The sequence below is a fragment of the Dasypus novemcinctus genome, chromosome 14 (genome assembly GCF_030445035.2).
Source record: "Dasypus novemcinctus isolate mDasNov1 chromosome 14, mDasNov1.1.hap2, whole genome shotgun sequence".
Taxonomy (NCBI): domain Eukaryota; kingdom Metazoa; phylum Chordata; class Mammalia; order Cingulata; family Dasypodidae; genus Dasypus; species Dasypus novemcinctus.
The window spans coordinates 109,861,284-109,879,003 of NC_080686.1; the positions used below are offsets into that span (position 1 = coordinate 109,861,284).

Below are 17,720 nucleotides of genomic sequence, written 5' to 3' on the forward strand. Positions count from 1 at the left end.
GTAAAATAGAATATTTTATTTTTCTTATTCTTATCTAACAGATACTTTATTGGATGATTATAGCTTATGGATAAATGGAGTGTATGACACCAATGTTACTAGGAATTGGGAGGGAGGAATTGCATATACTGTTACTAGGTACCCGCACTACTTGTGAAGCAGAATAGTAGTATTACTTGAAAGTGAACTTCTGTTAGATTAACAAACTCTAGGGCAACCACTAAAGAAAATGCTCCAAGAAAGGGGAGAGAAAGGTGTCTCTCTCCCTTTGGGCAGGAGAGGAAATTAAAAAAAAAAAAAAAAAAAAATTGGTGTTTATCCTTACAGTCCTCACACTGCTTATCTTCTGAAACCTCAATGTTCCACCTGGCCAGGTGAAGACAGGCTGCCTTCCTTCCTTTCCGCTCTTTTGAGTTCTTCCTCCAATTTCTTCATTGACTTTTCTCGTCATCACACCATACTCTCGGTAGGTTAGCCTTCACCTGGTTCATATTTCCTTCCTACTTAGGTCTCACCTGATTTCTTCGCTCACCCCATTTTACCTCTGACCCACACTCCGTTCCTCCCTGCTACACACAGCCCTGCTCTGCTGGCAGGTACGGGTTCTGCAGAGACAGTTCCGCGGCGTTGGAGGAAAGCGGAGGCGGCTGGAGGGAGTTGGAGCATCAGGGTCCATCTCAGGGACCAGGCCCTGGGCGGCTTGGTTTTCACACTCCAGCTCCACCCAGGTCAGTAATTTAACATCTCAGTGCCTCGGATTCTTCATTCCTAACGGGGTTAATTATAGGACTCCTCTTGTGGGGTTCTGTGAGGAATAAATTACTTAATACTTGTAAAACGTGTATATCAGTGCTAGGTATGTAGCAAGGCGGTAGCTCAAGTTTTAGCTTTATATTACTGCAACTGGAGGAAAAAAGAGCTGTTGTCCGAGAGGGGAGGACACTCGAGGCGAGATGTCCTAGGACAGGGAGAGCGGGGTCCGTCCCGGAGAGGATCTGCCGCCGGGTCCTGGGCCCCCTGCCGCCTCTCCGCTCTCCCGGGCCGCAGGCCAGCTGGCGGAACTCTGCGTGGGCGCCCTCCCTCTGGCGCCGTCGGGTCGGGGCACTGACACCCAACCTCGGGTAGAAGCGGCGGCCGGAGCATAGAGTCCCCGCAGCCGCCACGAGCGGCCCGAGGAACCCGGCGATCCGATTGGGCGACGAGTTGGAGGGCGGGGCGGAAGTTCAGAGGGGCATTTCCGGCCGGGCACCTCGGGGTCCCGGCGCCACCGCGCCGCACGGAGCTGAGCAGGTTTGAGTCCCCGCCCGCGGTTGCCTCCTGTAGCGTGGGTGCCGGAACGGCACAGCGGCGGGCGGGAACGGTGCCGAATGCCCTCGACGGCCCTGGGAGGACGCGCCAAGGGCGGCCGCCGGGGCTGGAGCGCCCACTTTGTGTCGGGTGAGGGTCGGACAGGGGCTAGGGCGATGCGAGGCCCAGCCCACGGCTCTTCCAGCAGGGCGTGGAATCTTCGCATTGTGAGGTGGTCCACGCTTCGCCAGGGAGCTCTGAGGCGGGGTAGCTGGGTTAATTAGGAAGGACTCACAGAGAAGTTTGGGCATTTTCCGGGGAAATGAACCAAATAACGTTTTTCTTGGAAGACAGAAATGCGTTTTCCATTAAGCAGGAATGGGTTAAGTGAAAGGATAGAATTGTGAGAGACCTTCGCAGTGAGGCACCTCGATTGCAGGAGATTCCATCCCAGCTCTAGAACAAGTCCAGCATTCATTTAGGCATTTGTTCTTTCAGTTAGGCGTGCTATAGATTTATTAACAGCTAAGAGTCATTTTTGTTTGCAGTTTACAAAGAATATGCTAAGCCGTTTATACACAATCTCTCATTTCCCAAAATGGCCACTTAAAGTAGATGGTGATTTTATTCTCATTTTATGGTCTGTGGAGATACTCGGGTCACTCACCTGAGACCTCTGCATCAGTAGGCGGTGTAGCCCAGATTGGAATTCAATTTTATTGGAGTGCAGAGGCTTATCACAGTAGTGTTCTGCCTTCCAGGTGAATCTGGAAGTGGGTAGAGTGCGTTAGAAAGAAGCACTTGTGATACACAGCGGGAGTAAGTCAAAGGCAAGCCCTGGTTGGAGGCATGGAGGCTGCCTGTGTCCCAGGTGTGTTTCAGCTGGAGCCTGAAGGCCCAGGGGAAACGAGTTGACTGGACTATGCATCAGTAGGCTTGGGTTCAGCTGCCAGAGAAGACCCATCAATAGTGGCTTAAGTGATGAAGACAGTACAGATAGGGCTGTTCTAAGGTTTGTTCCAGGATGCCAGGGTCTAGAATGTGTCTCTGAAGTTCTCTTACCCTCGTGGTCATTACAGATAGGGGAACAAGGAGCTCTTCTCCCTGAGCCTTGTTTCTTTTTCATCATCAAGGAGGAAAGGTCTTTCCTGGAAGCTTTTTGACAAACTTCTCTTATGTCTCATTGACTAGAACTGAGCCTTGTGGTGATCTCTAGGGCCAGGGGTGCTGGTTTACGGGAATGGGACATTTCCACTTGAACTAAGGGGTTTGCAGGGAGGGGGCTGAGGTGAGGGACCACTGACTGTGTCTGCAGAGGCCATTTGGGAAGATTTTCCTGGGAGTAACATCTCAAGAGTGTCACCTGCCAGCCCTAAAATAAAACTAAATCCATACTTTTAAATGTCCCCTGTGTATTGACAACTCCCAATGCATATTCAGCCAGCCCAGTCTCTCTCCTGAATTTTGAATCTGTATATCCAAATTCTCTGGCTCTCTGCTTATAAGTTTAAAGGACAACTTAAATCTAATGTTAGAAAACAACTCTTAATTTTACCCTTTAGAAATACTCCTGTAGTCTTATCCTTCTGAATAAGCGGAAATTCCATTTAAGTTGCTCAGACCAAAAATCTTGGCATCTTACCTCACATCTAATTCACCAGCAAATCGTATTAGTGGTACCTTCGAAATACATCAGAATCTGACCACTTCTCATCACCTCTACCACCATCCCTCTGGTCTAAGGCTCTCATCTTTAGCTGGATTATTGCTAAAGACTTTGAACTGATTTTCCTGCTTCTTCCCTTACCACCCCCTTGCAGCCTGTTCTCACAACAGCAATCACAACAGCAAACAGCAAAGCCACTTATATCAGGTCATAGCACTCTGCTCAGATCTTGCAGATGCTTCTCATTTCAGGGTGTTTCTGGAGCACTTAACGCACCCTACCCTCCTTTCCTGGTCTCCTTGCCTTTCCTTGAACATGCCAGTAGGCTTGTACCTCGGGGCCTTTGCAGCAGTATCTTCCCCTGCCTGGAACATTTCTTTCCCTGATATCCATATGGTTCCTACCCTCTGTCCAGATCTCAGTTTCGATGTCACTTCATCAGACACTCTTTCCCTGGCTATCCTGTGTAAAATAACTCCTAACTATCAATTGCTTCCCTTAGGCTGCTTTATTCTTTCTTTTTTCTTTTTCTTTTTTGCTTTATTCTTTTTAGCCTTTCATATCACCTGACACAGACCATGTCTGTCTGTCTCTGATTGCCTGTGTACTGCCTTTGAACAGGAGCCTGGTTTGCTCATCTTCAGCTATGTACCCACAGAATAGGTGGGGCTGAGAGATGTAGCCCATTGTCTCCCCAGTCAGGGTGTGCTGCAGGGACCTGGCTTTCATACTGCAGCCTTGGGATGCTGGGAGGCCTCAGTGTGGGGATGGGAATGAGATATGGTCTCAGAGACCACTGGAGTGCTTACCCCATCTACCCTTTCTGGGGTTTTCAGGCAACTTGAAACTTGGTCTTTGCTAACATAGACTTTTTGAGGTCTGGGCTTGGAAGTCTTGGGGAGGCTGAAGGAGTAGGTCGGTCAGGCCCCATCACATTCTTCTTCTGCAGCTTTGCCTGCCACCTTGGGACAAGCTCAAGAGACCCAGCAATGGCAGTCAAGCAGCTCCTACCTGTTGGGCCCCAGGTGAGTGGTCATCATGGAGACCCAGCACTGCCATGGCTGGACTTTTCCTTGGCTGGACTCTTCCATGGATCCCTCTGGAGGGCTGGTCCCTGAGGGGAGATAGCTCCCTGTCTCCTCCAGTGTCCTTAGCCCCTGAGTTCATTTCCCTAGAACATGTGCTCCCCACTGTATTTTCTCAGTCCCTGGACTGGTTAGAATACAGGTTAGGATGAGAGACATACAAAAATGAGTCAGCTCTCTAGTGGGGAAAACATAATTCAGTATGGGTGTTTAGAAGGATTTTTTACCCATCCTGAGCCTAGTACCTCCCCTCTTTTCAGGACCTCACCTGGGCCTGACCCCAGGGTTCCAGCAGGATCTTGTCATTTCAGGTCTTGATTTCCTTCGAAGATGTGGCTGTGCTCCTCTCCCGGGAGGAGTGGGGCCGTCTGGGCCCTGCACAGCGGGGCCTCTACAGGGACGTGATGCTGGAGACCTACGGGAACCTGGTCTCTCTGGGTAAGGCCCCTTTCCAGGACTCAGCTCCCTGGACAGCCCTGGGGACTGAGGCTTGACTGGGCTTGGGCTCAGCAGCTCCTGCCCCCTAGGCCCAGAGATGGGCGGTTCTAACCCTGGTATCAGGCAGGCCTATTCTGTGCAGAGGAGGGGACAGGTGCTGCTGGGAGCCTCCCTGATTTTTTTTCTGGGAAGTCTGGAGGAAAATATCATTCATTGAGCATATTTTTTTTTTTTTTTTTTTAAAGATTTATTTATTTATTTAATTCCCCCCCCTCCCCTGGTTGTCTGTTCTTGGTGTCTATTTGTTGCGTCTTGTTTCTTTGTCTGTTTTTGTTTCTTTGTCCGCTTCTGTTGTCGTCAGCGGCACAGGAAGTGTGGGCGGCGCCATTCCTGGGCAGGCTGCTCTTTCTTTTCACGCTGGGCGGCTCTCCTCACGGGCGCACTCCTTGCGCGTGGGGACTCCCCCACGCGGGGGACACCCTTGCGTGGCAGGGCACTCCTTGCGCGCATCAGCGCTGCGCATGGGCCAGCTCCACACGGGTCAAGGAGGCCCGGGGTTTGAACCACGGACCTCCCATATGGTAGACGGACGCCCTAACCACTGGGCCAAAGTCCGTTTCCCTCATTGAGCATATTCATATTCATATTGAGTAGATTCATAGCACCCGAGTTAATCTTTATATATCTTGCATGTTGGTGAAAGGATACACAGTTTATAGATGAACCTGAGGCTGAAAAATATCACTTTCGTAGCTCAAAACAGGCAGTCAGTGGTAGAACTGGGAGTTGAATACATTTGGTTTCAGAGACCCATCTTCCTTATACCAGAATGTGCTGCTTCCCAGGCACCACCGTTGGGCATCAACATCTGTAGCATGAATCTAATACTGTGATATGTTCAGACCCCAAACTCTGTTCCTTATTCACAGTCCCAGAAGAGATGGGTTTTGACTATAATGCAGCTTGGGCAGAGTCATGAGTCTGTCCCGAGTTTGGAGACGAGGTGGCAGGGAGGTCATGGCTGGCATAGAGGTGCTGCCCTCAGCCCTGGGATGAGTCCTCATCTCTTTTTTTCCTCTCTCTGGAGCAGGACTTCAAGGTTCCAAACCTGACATCATTTCCAGACTGGAGCATGGGAAAGAGCCATGGACCCCACACTCACCTAGAGCTGAAGGGAACAGGATCTGGAAGCACAGGAGTGAAGGTAAAACTGCAGGAACCCTCCTCCCTTCTTTTCTTCCTCTGCTGACAGATGCTGCCACCTTCCTCAGGCAGACCCTTTCCCTGTAAGCGCTGAACCAGATCTTTTGTCACCTTCTTTATTCATCTTCTGTCTATCCTCTTTTCTTGCTATGAATGACCCCTATTCTGTATCATAAATGGGTTCATGTTTACCCTAGAAAACCCTCTTTCAACCCCTGAAAAAGCTCAGGTATCTTCCCCTGGAAGCTGGATCTCTGCCCTGGTGGTCTCCCAGTCCCCTAACTCCCATGTTACCCACTCTTTAGGGCTTTGTGACCAGCTCTTCAGCCCTGGCTGCTTGGAGACTGCACTCAGAAAGACTGCCTCCTGCTGAGTTGCTCATTCATGCCAATATTCATTATTGAGCACTTGGAATGTCCCAGGCTAATTCTGGGCCTTGGAGAAAAAGACATTACAGGGTTTTTTCCTTCTTCCACAAACTACCGTACAGTGTAGGGAAGGATCTGAGCATGTGAACAGAGTTTACAGCTAAGCATAGTCCTCACCTGTACTACGAAACTCTTTTTCTCCCAGAAAATTGCTAATGGCCTGTGATGCAACTTCCAATTACCATTTATTGAGGGCTCAGGGTCTATGATAGACTTGTAGGTCTTTTGTGTGAGTTACATCTGATCCTCAAATAATCTGCAAGGATGAAAAACTTCATGGAATTATTTTCCCTTTTCCACAGGTTAGGAAACTTAGTAACACGTAGTTGGGGAACAGCTAAGTTATGATCCAGGGCTGTTTTGCTTTAGAATCTGTGTTCTTTCTTCCATGCCACCTGAGTCCAGTGTGTAGTTTGTCCTTCCGTCCATTCGCAGGGACGTTCATGTGCTTTCCTCCTTCGAATGGCACCACGGTGTTCTGGGTTTTGGCTCCCTTGTCTGAAGAGGAGACTTGGGATGGAGCAGGTATTTGGCTTCATGCTAGGCAGGAAGAGGACCCTGAGAAGGAGATAGAAGCAAGAATTGTATAAGCAGGAAGGAAGTGTCCCTTGGAGGGAAAAGGAAGCCCAGGCAGGAAGGTTTGTCAAGAATGGGGCTGGCCAGCTGGACATACAGTATATTTGAATACTTATGATGTGCCAGGCACTTGACTAGGCACAACGCATGAACAAGATAGGTGAACAAGATAGGTACTGTCCTCACATCTCTTGGCGTCAGTGATGTGCTGGGGAAGAGAGACCTGAACAGAGCCAAAGAGTGTTAAATAAGAAGTAAGCCGGGCCAGTCAGGCAAGGGCTGGCAGGCTTCATCAGATTTCATTCTTATTTCAAGGGGAATAGAAAGTCATGGGATTTGTTTTTAATAATAGTTAATTTAAAAAAATAGTTAAATTTTTATGCAGTGAATGTGTATTAGTTTAATAAAACAAAACTGAGCAATGTAAAGAAGTATAAAGATGAGAATGATATATTACCCCAAATCCTGTCACACAGAAATGTCCTTTATGTGATAGTGTTTCATCCAAACTTTCACCTTAATCCCATCAGCCATTGTATCCTTATATCCTTACAATCATACTGCAGCCCCCAATAGGACTTTACCAGCAGATTTTAGAATCATAGTGCTTTGGATTCTTATGTCAGGAGTTCTAGAAAAGTTTCCTTTATACCCCCTGCCCATTTTACCCATATATGTGCATATAGTCTTGGGTCCCCAGCTGGGACTTGAACCAAGAGACTCTGCTCCTTTGTCATTCTTCATCCTGATTAGTTTGCTGGACTGCTGCTCTGGGTATGTTAAGGTCAATTTTCTCATTGTCATCTTTGCCTTCTGGCTTTTAAAATTCTTGAAAACTATGGTAGATATAGCAAGTTTGTTTAGGACAGCTAAAATACCAGAAATCTATTGGCTTTTATTAATAAAAAAAGGGTATTTATTTGGGGTAGAAGCTTACAGTTTCCAGGCCCTAGAGCATAAGTTACTTCCCTCACCAAAGTCTGTTGCCACGTGTCAGGTGGAGCAAGGTGACTGCCAACGTTCAGGCTTCCTCTTCCTCTGAAGGCTCTGTGGTCCCAGCTTCTTCCAATATCAGCTGTAGGCCATCAGGCTCTCTCCCAAGGACTCAGGCTTGTGTCTCTCCACAAAATCAGCTGTAGAAAATCAGACATATGGCTCATCTTTCTTCCTGGGGCCTTAACTGTGTCTGTAGAGCTGTTTCTATTCTGTGTTGTTCTGTATGTTTACTTCCCAAGCTCCAGCTCAAAAAACCAAACTCCATTCTCTGCAGTGTGGTTTCTCTATAAGTCCCCACCCACCAAAGGTGCGGGGACTCAACAGCCTGCGGGTATGGCCTAATGAAAACCTCAATCATTAGTTAATCAAGTAAAAGTGAAACTTCTGAATTTAATATAATCTAATACGCTCAGAGGGACAGATCAGTTTAAAAACATAATCCAGTATCTATTTTTGGAGTTCATAAACAATATCAAACTGCCACTGGCCCCCTTACTGTTGAGGGACCAGGGGTCCCCATTGGTCCAGTAGTACTGCATTAGCACACTAGTTTTGAACTCCATCAATGTCTGCTTTATTCATCCCTTTTCTTAATAACTATTTAAAAATTTCTATCCTGCTTGGATGAATCCCTTAAATAACCCCCATTTCCAGCCGCCCTCCCCCCGCCATTCTCTAATTTTCTTAACATCTGTACAACCCATAAGAAGAAACAACAAATCTGATACAATTTCTAGACCATTTGATTTTGCAGCTGTAAGATAATATGGGATACCCATGCAAAAGAAGTCCTCTTTGTCACAGCATTAACCATGACCTGGTAAGGGGCATATTAAGTGTAGGGAGCATCCCAATTATCATAAAGGCAGTCCAGCTTGGCTTGCATATGCGTCATTGGCGTCATTTGGGGTGTTCTGCCTGGCATTTAAGGGTGGGAAAGACAGTTCCTCTTTTCAGGGTAAACAAACTTTACAGTGACTTTTATCCAGTCCACCAAGCTAGCTGTTCCCTGAGGAAAAACCTCCTGTGTGTTTGGATAATGTATAGCCTTCTGTGATTGTTTAGCAGTAGGCATGCATCTTGCAGAATGCAGACATTCCACGGCATTCAAAACCAAGGGGACTGCTCTTAAGTTAGTCAGTCTCACAATCTGTTTTAGTAAAGATTTGTCAGGAAGCTGATGTTATTTATCCATAAAATGAGATAACTCCTTTATATATATTCCCTGTTTTCAGTAGTTTCTTGGTTTCTGCTTTAACCCCTGCCACCTGGACTGCGTTCTTGCTGACCAGAAGTCATGAAAGAGGTGCTGACTGTTGTTCCAGTATAAGTTTTTCCTTTGGTAGTGGCAAGTACTGACTCAGAGCAGTACCAAGATCTGCCCCAACAGTGTCCTTTGCTTTCATTTTAGCTATGGCAGGTGACAGTAACCAGGGGGTTATGTATTTAGCTTGTTTCTCTTTACTTTGTTTTTCCTTAGGTATCCAGTGAGCCAACTCCTCAGGAGTTGGGGCTATGATTTTTAAAATCCATTGGTAGCTTTTACCTTCAGTAACTAACTGATCATAGCTCAGCTGCTGGTCTTATATCATGGGTAACTTGGTAGTTATCCATACATCAAAGATTTTTCAACTCCTGCTTTCTCATCCTTCCTTTTTTAAACAATGTTTTTAGCATGTTTCACTGGGTGAGGGTCATTTTAGTGAATCCTACTTCTGATAGCAGCTATGTTAGGGTCCCCAAGACTGTGCTTGGGCTAGATGAGCAAGAAGGACTCATGGGATTCAGAAAAGCTATTATACTCATGGGGATGTTTTGTAACATTGAAAGACTGCAGGTTAAAATCAGCAAAGGGAAAAGTTGCATGGGGCAAAGTCCAGGAGAAATTGGACACAAGCTCTCAGGTGTCCCTTCCTAGTGGAGTCACATGGGACTTGCTTAATTCTTCCAGCAATGATGTGTGACAGTACATGTGAAGGGTTGTCATCCAGTGACGTTTGATGTCCAGGGTTTTTATGGGGGTTAGTCATGTAGGAATGAAGTGTCCACATGACTGACTTCAGCTACTCAGACTCTAGTCCATCCCCCACCCCACCCCCAAAACCAGCCAAAATAGGTATTCAACATAAGTCACATTATTAGAATAAAAATATCTGGTAAACTGGTAAAGCTTGACCCAAGGTCTCAGGCATAAAAAAAGGTCTCAGGCATTTTCTATAATTAAAGCTGGCCCTAGGCCTCAAACATATAAAACCAATCTTATAAGGCATAGTATTCTAAGGACTCAGATTATCTCCCAGAAGATAAAAGTTTTTGAAAACGGGCCTTTTTTTGTAATGTGCAAGATTTGCACCACCCAGGCGTAATGAGTTAATCCTTTCTTGCTCAACCATATATTGTGATAGGAAATATTGGAAGGGTAAAAAAAGTTTCAGGGGAGGTCATGAGTTCAGTTTTGGCCATGTAGAATTTGATATGTTTGTAGGTTATCAAGGGCAGTGTGTTTCTGCATCTCATGAGAGAGAACCCATCTAGAGTTTTAAGTGTGGAGGTGTTTGGCTTAGGGTGTTAGTTGAAGCCATGGGATCACCTGGATAGGTTGTGGCCAGTATCCAACATTTAAGGGGCTCTGGTGGACTGTCAAGAGATTTGTATCAAATGTTACAGGCCGTTTGAGGAAGATGAGTATTAGAAGAATGGGGATAGAAATACACTTTGTAGAGATCATGTGTTACAATGTTGTGAGAAAATGGTGGTGAGTAGACTAATATCTCAAGAGGTTTAGTAACATGGTGGGTGATGATCGCTTGAAGAGGAAACAGGCAGGTCACTGGAAAGCTCTTTGAAGTCAAGAGAATCTTGGATGAGTATTGTATCAGGTTGCTGTTATGCCTCCTTGGAACATTTTTCATATCTTGATGACCTGTTCCTATGGTGAAATGATCATGGATGTGCTTTCAATGCTTACTTCTTAGGAAGACATTATACTTTCTCTTGGCAGTTCTTTTTTTACTGAAATAAATGAAGTTTTATATTTTCAAGGTCTTAAAACAAAGCTATACCTATTTAAAGTTTCTTATGCATCTTTCCCTACATTAAGAGATGGAAAAATCTTGAGTTCTCAAAAGGGGTCTGGTTAAGTAATGCTGTTAGTGGTTAAAACACCTGTAGTTCTGTCACTGTAAGCCAGGGAAGAGATGACAGTGACCCATTCCCTCTTAGTGTGCTGGATCCTAGATTGCCTTCAGGTGCAACATTACTAACAATATTTGTCTTCGTACTTTAGTGAGAGACATTTCTTCTTGACTTGCCAGTCACTCTGTTCTGTGACTTCCCATTTTGTTTACATTCTTTATTTTCTTTCCTATTTGGAAAAGTGTACCTTTTAATTAGGATCATCTTTTCAGACTATAGTCCTTAATCCTTAAGGACACTAACTCTTCAAATGTCCAAACAGAAGCCACAGAAATTCAGGAGATTTATCCATTTAGAATGTGATGGTAGTTTTCATGTGTCAACTTGGCTGGTTATGGAGTCTAGTGGTTTGGTCAAGCAAGCACTAGCGTGATTGTTACTGTGAAAGTATTTTGTGGATTTAAATCATTTGTCAGTTGATTGCATCTGTGGCTGATTGCATCTACAGTCAACAAAGGAGATTATCTTTGACAATGAGAGAAGTCTCCTCAGGCAATCAGTGAAGGACTTAAAGGGAGAGCTGATAATTTTAGCAGTGAGAAAGAAGTATTTCCATGTCTACTCCAGATAGCCAGCATCTCCTGGTCACCTACATGGGAGGTGCATTGTCACCTCCATGGGAGTTCCCAACTTGCAGCTTCTGCTGGAGAATTCAACTTCACCTTCACTGAGTTTCCAATTTGTGTCCTGCCCTATTGTGTGGCTTGTGTGAGCCAATTCCTATAATAAATCTCTTAATATATAGGTGCAATTCTCTGGAAAACCCTGACTAATACACAGACCAGCCTCTTTAGGCTGCTTCTAGGTTTCTAGAGTGAATTATTCATTTTTTCCCCCTTTCCTACTTTGGATAATAAAAGAAACTCCTTTGAAGTAATGAGAATAGCTCACTGAAGTCTTTTACTTAGTCCAATTTTAGACCTAAAACAATTGTATATATATGTATATGGATAGCCTAATACAATTAACATTTTTCAGCTCAGGCTCTGATCTGGCTAGACCATCTGAAAGTAGCATCCTGTTCCAGCTCTAATAATAACCACTATTAAAAAAGGGATGGGAAGCAGATGTGGCTCAAATAGTTGGGCATCTGCCTACCACACGGGAGGTCCTGGGTTTGGTTCCCAGTGCCTCCTAAAGAAGATGAGTAAGACAGTGAGCTGATGCGATGGGCTGGCATGGCGAACTTACACAACAAGATGACGCAGTGAGGAGACAAAGCAAGAAAACACAGTGAGAGACATAAGCAGGGAGTGGAGGTGACTCAAGCAATTGGGCACCTCCCTCCCACATGAGAGGTCCCAAGTTGGGTTCCCGGTGCCTCCTAAAAAGAAGAGAGCAGACACAGCACACAACAAGCACACAGTGAGTGCAAATAACGGGAGTGAGGAGTGGGGGAAGGGGGATAAATAAATCTTAAAGGGAGAGTCCATTGTGCTTTCATGGTATCTTAAATCAGGGCTTCCCTCTCATTATTCTGGCCTAGATTATCCTTCCCACAATCTTTGTATCCATGCTACTTTTTTTTTTTAAACTTCCTTCCTTTAGGTCTCTCAGAATCCAGATATATGGTGTTTTTCATAAATTTCCAGGCATTTTTATTCACTGGGAGTGTATTGGGTGAGACTGTTGCATACATTTGGCTTTTCTGCCTTGTGTTTCCTTGCTATTTGAATGAGTAGGTTGCTTCTGTGTTTCTATTTTTATTTTTCCCAATTTGCTCCTGAGAAACAAAGTTGTCCAGATCAACTCATTTTTCCCATCATCTATTACTCAGTTACACACTTCATTCATCATGAGCCATTTGTCATTTATTTCTCAACAAGTGTTTGGATACTTATGTGTCAGTCACACAAACCTACCTTGTTTATAGAGTATGTAGTTGTGACATGAATAGCCAAGGTGATGTCTGCCAAACCTCCACTCCCTTCTTTCTGATCAACTTCTTCACCTCCCTGAGAGCTCTTTTCCCTCAAATTAGCCCTGCTGTATCTGCTCCATCTGTGTCTGGTTACTGTATGTGTAGATGTAAGCCTTTGACCTTGGGCTTTCTCCCTTCCTCCCTCCTTCCCTCTTTCCCTTCCTTCCCACAACAGCTTTCATTGCTTTGATTCTGTGCTTCTCTCTCCCCTTCCTCTCTTCCCTCTCTACTTTCCAGTGAGATATGTATCTGTTTTGGCATCTGAGAATCCAGGTGACACTTGTTTCAAATAGATTTTCCTGCTTGTGCTCTTATTCTCCCATTAAAAAAATCAGAAGTGACTTGTTTTATCTTCATTCTTTCAGGTTATAATTCCAAGACTGAAAAAGAGGAATCAACTCCAAAGCAGAAAATTTCTGAAGAAATGAAATTACACAGAGAACAATTAGAATATATAAGGAATATTTCCAAGGAATCTGATTTTGAAAGGTTGAGTAAAACTGAGGGAAAATTTAAGAATTACTGGGGAAAATTTCCAGTGGAAGAAGTTAAGAGATCCTTCTCTCAGAAGCAAAGTTTCAGACCAGTGACAGTGACACATGTGAAAACCCTCTTAGAAATTCAAGGCCAAAAATTGATTGTAGTTGGGGAAAACTGCACTACAAACTCGAACCCTATAAAACATCTTAGAGTGACTGGAGGGGAAAATCTCCATCAGAGTGCTTCATGTATAGAAAACGTTCAACAAAGTAAAGATCCCATTAACCTCCAAAGCTTACATCTAGAAGAAAGAGCTTGTCTGACAGATGTTTTTGTGAAAGTACCCAGACAGAGTTCAGTTCTTAGTGTGAATCAAAGGATTAACAGTCCAGAGAAACCCTTTGACTGCACTGAATGTGGAAAGATTTTCAACCAGAACAGAAATCGTCTTCAGCATTATAGAACTCATACTGGAGAGAAGCCATATGAGTGTAATGAATGTGGGGAAACTTTCAGTCGGCGCTGTATCCTTAGCAAACATCAGAGCATTCACATTGGTGAGAAACCTCACAAATGTGATGAATGTGGAAAAACTTTCAGTGCTCATTTATACTTTATTCAGCATTGTAAAACTCACACTGGATTAAAACCCTATGAGTGTAGCAGATGTGGGAAAGCTTTCAGTACACGCTCATCTTACATACAGCATCTTAAAATTCATACTAGGGAAAAACCTCATGAGTGTAATCAGTGTGGGAAAGCTTTTAGCCATAGTTCTAATCTGATTCATCATCAGAGAATTCATAGTAGAGAAAAACCATACAAGTGTACAGAATGTGGGAAAGCCTTCAATAGACAGTCACATCTTGTTCAGCATCAAAGAATTCATTCTGGAGAGAAAACTTATGACTGTATTGAGTGTGGCAAAGCTTTCAGTGCACGATTATCTCTCATTCAACATCAAAGAATTCATACAGGAGAAAAACCCTATGAATGTAATGAATGTGGAAAATCCTTTAGCCTGAACCGAACACTTACCGTCCATCAGAGAATTCACACTGGAGAGAAACCCTATAGGTGTAATGAATGTGGGAAATCCTTCAGCCAACATTCACAAGTTATTCAGCATAAGAGAATTCATACTGGAGAGAAGCCTTATACCTGCAATGAGTGTGGAAAGCCATTCAGTGCTCGACTTTCTCTTATTCAGCATCAGAGAATTCACACAGGAGAGAAGCCTTATGGATGTGATGAGTGTGGGAAAACCTTCAGTCAAAAAGGACATCTTATTCAGCATCAACGAATTCACACTGGAGAAAAACCCTATAAGTGTAATGAGTGTGGAAAAGCTTTCAGTCAGAGTTTTAATCTTATTCGCCATCAGAGAACACACAATGGCGAGAAGCCCTATGAATGTAATGAATGTGATAAAGCCTTCAGTTTGCTTTCTTCCCTTGTTGAACATCAGAGAGTACATAATGGAGAGAAACCCTATGAGTGTCACAAATGTGGGAAGGCCTTTAGCCAAGGCTCACACCTTATTCAGCACCAGAGGAGTCATACTGGGGAGAAACCTTATGAATGTAATGAGTGTGGGAAAACTTTTGGACAAATGTCTACCCTAATGAAACATGAGAGAACGCATAATGGAGAGAAACCCTATGAGTGTAGTGACTGTGGGAAAGCTTTCAGCCAGAGTGCACACCTTATCCGCCATCGAAGAATTCACACTGGGGAGAATCCCTACGAGTGTAGTGATTGTGGGAAAGCCTTCAATGTTCGCTCCTCTCTCATTCAGCATCACAGAATTCACACTGGTGAGAAACCTTATGAATGTCATGAGTGTGGCAAGGCTTTCAGTCAGCATTCACAGTTTATTCAGCATCAGAGAATTCACACTGGAGAGAAACCTTACATGTGCAATGAATGTGAAAAATCCTTCAGTGCCCGCTTATCTCTTATTCAACACAAGAGAATTCACACTGGAGAGAAACCCTATGAATGCATTGAATGTGGAAAATTCTTCCGGCAGAGCTCTCATCTTATTCGGCACCAGAGAATTCATTAATGAATGTGGAAAAACTCAGAGAATAAATCTTACTAGCCGTGAGAAAATTCATAAAATTCACATAAGAGAGCAAGCCTATACATGTAATAAGTGTGGGGAACTCTAGCGCACAGCCAGCTTTTAATAAACATCATGAAGTTTGCTGGGGAGAGTAATTTGCTTTATTTGATAAACTATTCACTGCTTTACATTATCAGTCATACTGAGGAGAAAATCACTTTATGACTCATTTTGGAGGTTCAGCTCTTAAGAGATTTAACCATTTCCCAGTGAGCTTCTAAGTAAGGTATAATTACCAAATTATGCGGTAAACGTTCCAGGGTATATGCCTTGCCTCAGATTCCAAGGATAGTCCTCTGCTTGTATTTAAACAAGTGCCATTTAAATATAATTATTTGGCTGTTTTTATATCAGCAAAACTCAAGGTGAAGTTAGGCAATTCATTTGACCTTTTACTTGCCTTCTCTTTTTATAATTTTTTTATAAGCTTCATGAAAAGTAACTGGAGATCCTTGAACTTTCAAGTGTGATGGAACTAGGTTTTTGTTTTTAATTAATTTTTTGTTTGGGTGTCTTTAAAGTGTTCCTGTTCTATTGTGAAGGATATGTTACCTTTAACCAAAAAATTATCCCTTTCAGTATCAGATAATTCACACAGCATAGAAACCTTGGAAATGAGTGAAAATTTGTTAAAGAATGAGTATGAGGCATGTATACATTCACACTGTTGAGAACCTGTTAAGAGGGCAACACATGTAAAGTGGATTTTCTAATAATTTGGGAAAAGATAAACCCTTGTGAATTTGGGGAAAAATAGGCACAAAGTAGACATATAGTGACATGGAACACTGTATAGGTTCTGTTCTTAAAACCAAGGTTCTTATGTTTAATATCAGTTTCTACAGGAGAGATTAGGGATTGTAGCATCTATACTGACCTCCAAGTTTCCTCTCAGCCTAACAGCAAGCAGATTCTGGCAAGGGAGGTGCAGTTCATGCTGCTCAGAGAAGAGGACTCCAGATGTAGGGTGTGGCCTCAAGCAACTTTTAGTAAATATGTTTGTATTTTGTAGAAGGCATTTCTCAGTTTGTCAATCCTTGTCAACATGCTTTAGAGGTATTAATGTTTTTCAGAAACAGTGTTAATCAGTCAGTGTGCCCTTTAATTTTCCCACCAGCTGCTTGGGGATGATAAGTATCAAAGTCTCAGCTCTTTTCTCCCAAGTACAGTTTTCAGAATTGCTGCCCCCTTGTCCTGCTATACCTCTGCCCTTCACTTTAAGAACCCTTCAAACTCAGATTCTGCAGAAACTTCTACAGTATTTCTCCTGCTTCTTTGTGGCAGAAAAAAGGTTAACATCAAAATAAAGAGGATTATATACATGAGAAATTCATCAAAAATGATCTGTGAGGGGGAAGTGGACTTGGCCCAGTGGATAGGGCATCCATCTACCACATGGGAGGTCTGTGGTTCAAACCCCGGGCTTCCTTGACCCAGCTGGTCCACACGCAGTGCTGATGCGTGCAAGGAGTGCTGTGCCATGCAGGGGTGTCCCCTGTGTAGGGGAGCCCCACATGCAAGGAGTGCTCCCCATAAGGAGAGTTGCCCAGCACAAAAGTTCAGCCTGCCCAGGAGTGACACTGCACACACGGAGAGCTGACACAGCAAGATGACGCAACAACAAAGAGACACATTCCTGTACTGCTGATAACAACAGAAGTGGACAAAAGAAGAACACGCAGCAAATGGACACAGAGAACAGACAACTGGGGCGGAGGAGGGGGGGAAGGGGAGAGAAATTTAAAAAAAAATCTGAGGGACATTCATTGTAGAAATGAATCCCTAAATGGAAATCTGGCAACCAAAAGTGGCTATAGAGTCTGATGAATATGCTGGAAGTCATGCATGCTAACACCTCAGAAGAGAAGGACTGGTTAAGATATGGGTTAAATTATAAAGGATTGGTACTTGGTATATAACAGGTTAGCAAAAATGAATAATGATTCATGATTTGGACATTCTCTTTTCAGTATTTCCATTAAAAAATTATTACAGTTTCCTTCTTTATTTAGAGGAACTTTCAGGAGTTAGCAAATCCTTTCTCCTTGCATTGACATGTCCCGTGGCTTAGGCCTTATTTTGTCCACAAAATAGTAGTAGTGATCTTTACTAGTTTCAGAAGTTTGAAAAGCTGATTGGAAATTCTACCTCTTATGGTGATAGACTTCCCTACTTCATAAATAGCTTTTACTTTTTTTTTTTTAAACCAGAGTGAATTTATTGTGATAATGCTGATTATCCTGTGCTGAACAGAAATTCTGATTCTTAACCTTTTTACCTCATCTTGTGCCAGGCACTGTGATAAATGCAAATGCTT

The 17,720-nt window shown here is 43.8% G+C and overlaps 1 protein-coding gene across 6 annotated transcripts; it reads left to right on the top strand.

The window, feature by feature from the left end:
- Positions 1–1,219: 1,219 nt before the first annotated feature.
- LOC101423403 (zinc finger protein 252-like) lies at positions 1,220–17,402 on the top strand. Of its 6 annotated transcripts, none has more exons than XM_071208095.1 (5): positions 1,232–1,290; positions 3,903–3,978; positions 4,350–4,476; positions 5,567–5,680; positions 13,161–17,402. In XM_071208095.1, the coding sequence occupies exons 2-5, from the start codon at positions 3,943–3,945 to the stop codon at positions 15,341–15,343; spliced, it is 2,460 nt and encodes an 819-aa protein (XP_071064196.1). In that variant the 5' UTR covers positions 1,232–1,290; positions 3,903–3,942; the 3' UTR covers positions 15,344–17,402. The 6 variants fall into 6 exon arrangements, with proteins under 6 accessions (XP_071064198.1, XP_071064196.1, XP_058132216.1 ...); XM_058276233.1 differs by having other exon boundaries at positions 1,236–1,437; XM_071208093.1 differs by having other exon boundaries at positions 1,241–1,290; positions 5,564–5,680.
- The last annotated feature ends 318 nt before the right edge of the window (positions 17,403–17,720 follow it).

Bases quoted from the DNA above. Each gene is read 5' to 3' on its own strand.
- LOC101423403 (XM_071208093.1), top strand. From the start codon at position 3,943: ATGGCAGTCAAGCAGCTCCTACCTGTTGGGCCCCAG. The intron at 3,979-4,349 runs GTGAGTGGTCAT...TTGTCATTTCAG, and splicing joins TCCTACCTGTTGGGCCCCAG to GTCTTGATTTCCTTCGAAGA. The intron at 4,477-5,563 runs GTAAGGCCCCTT...CTCTCTCTGGAG, and splicing joins CGGGAACCTGGTCTCTCTGG to CAGGACTTCAAGGTTCCAAA.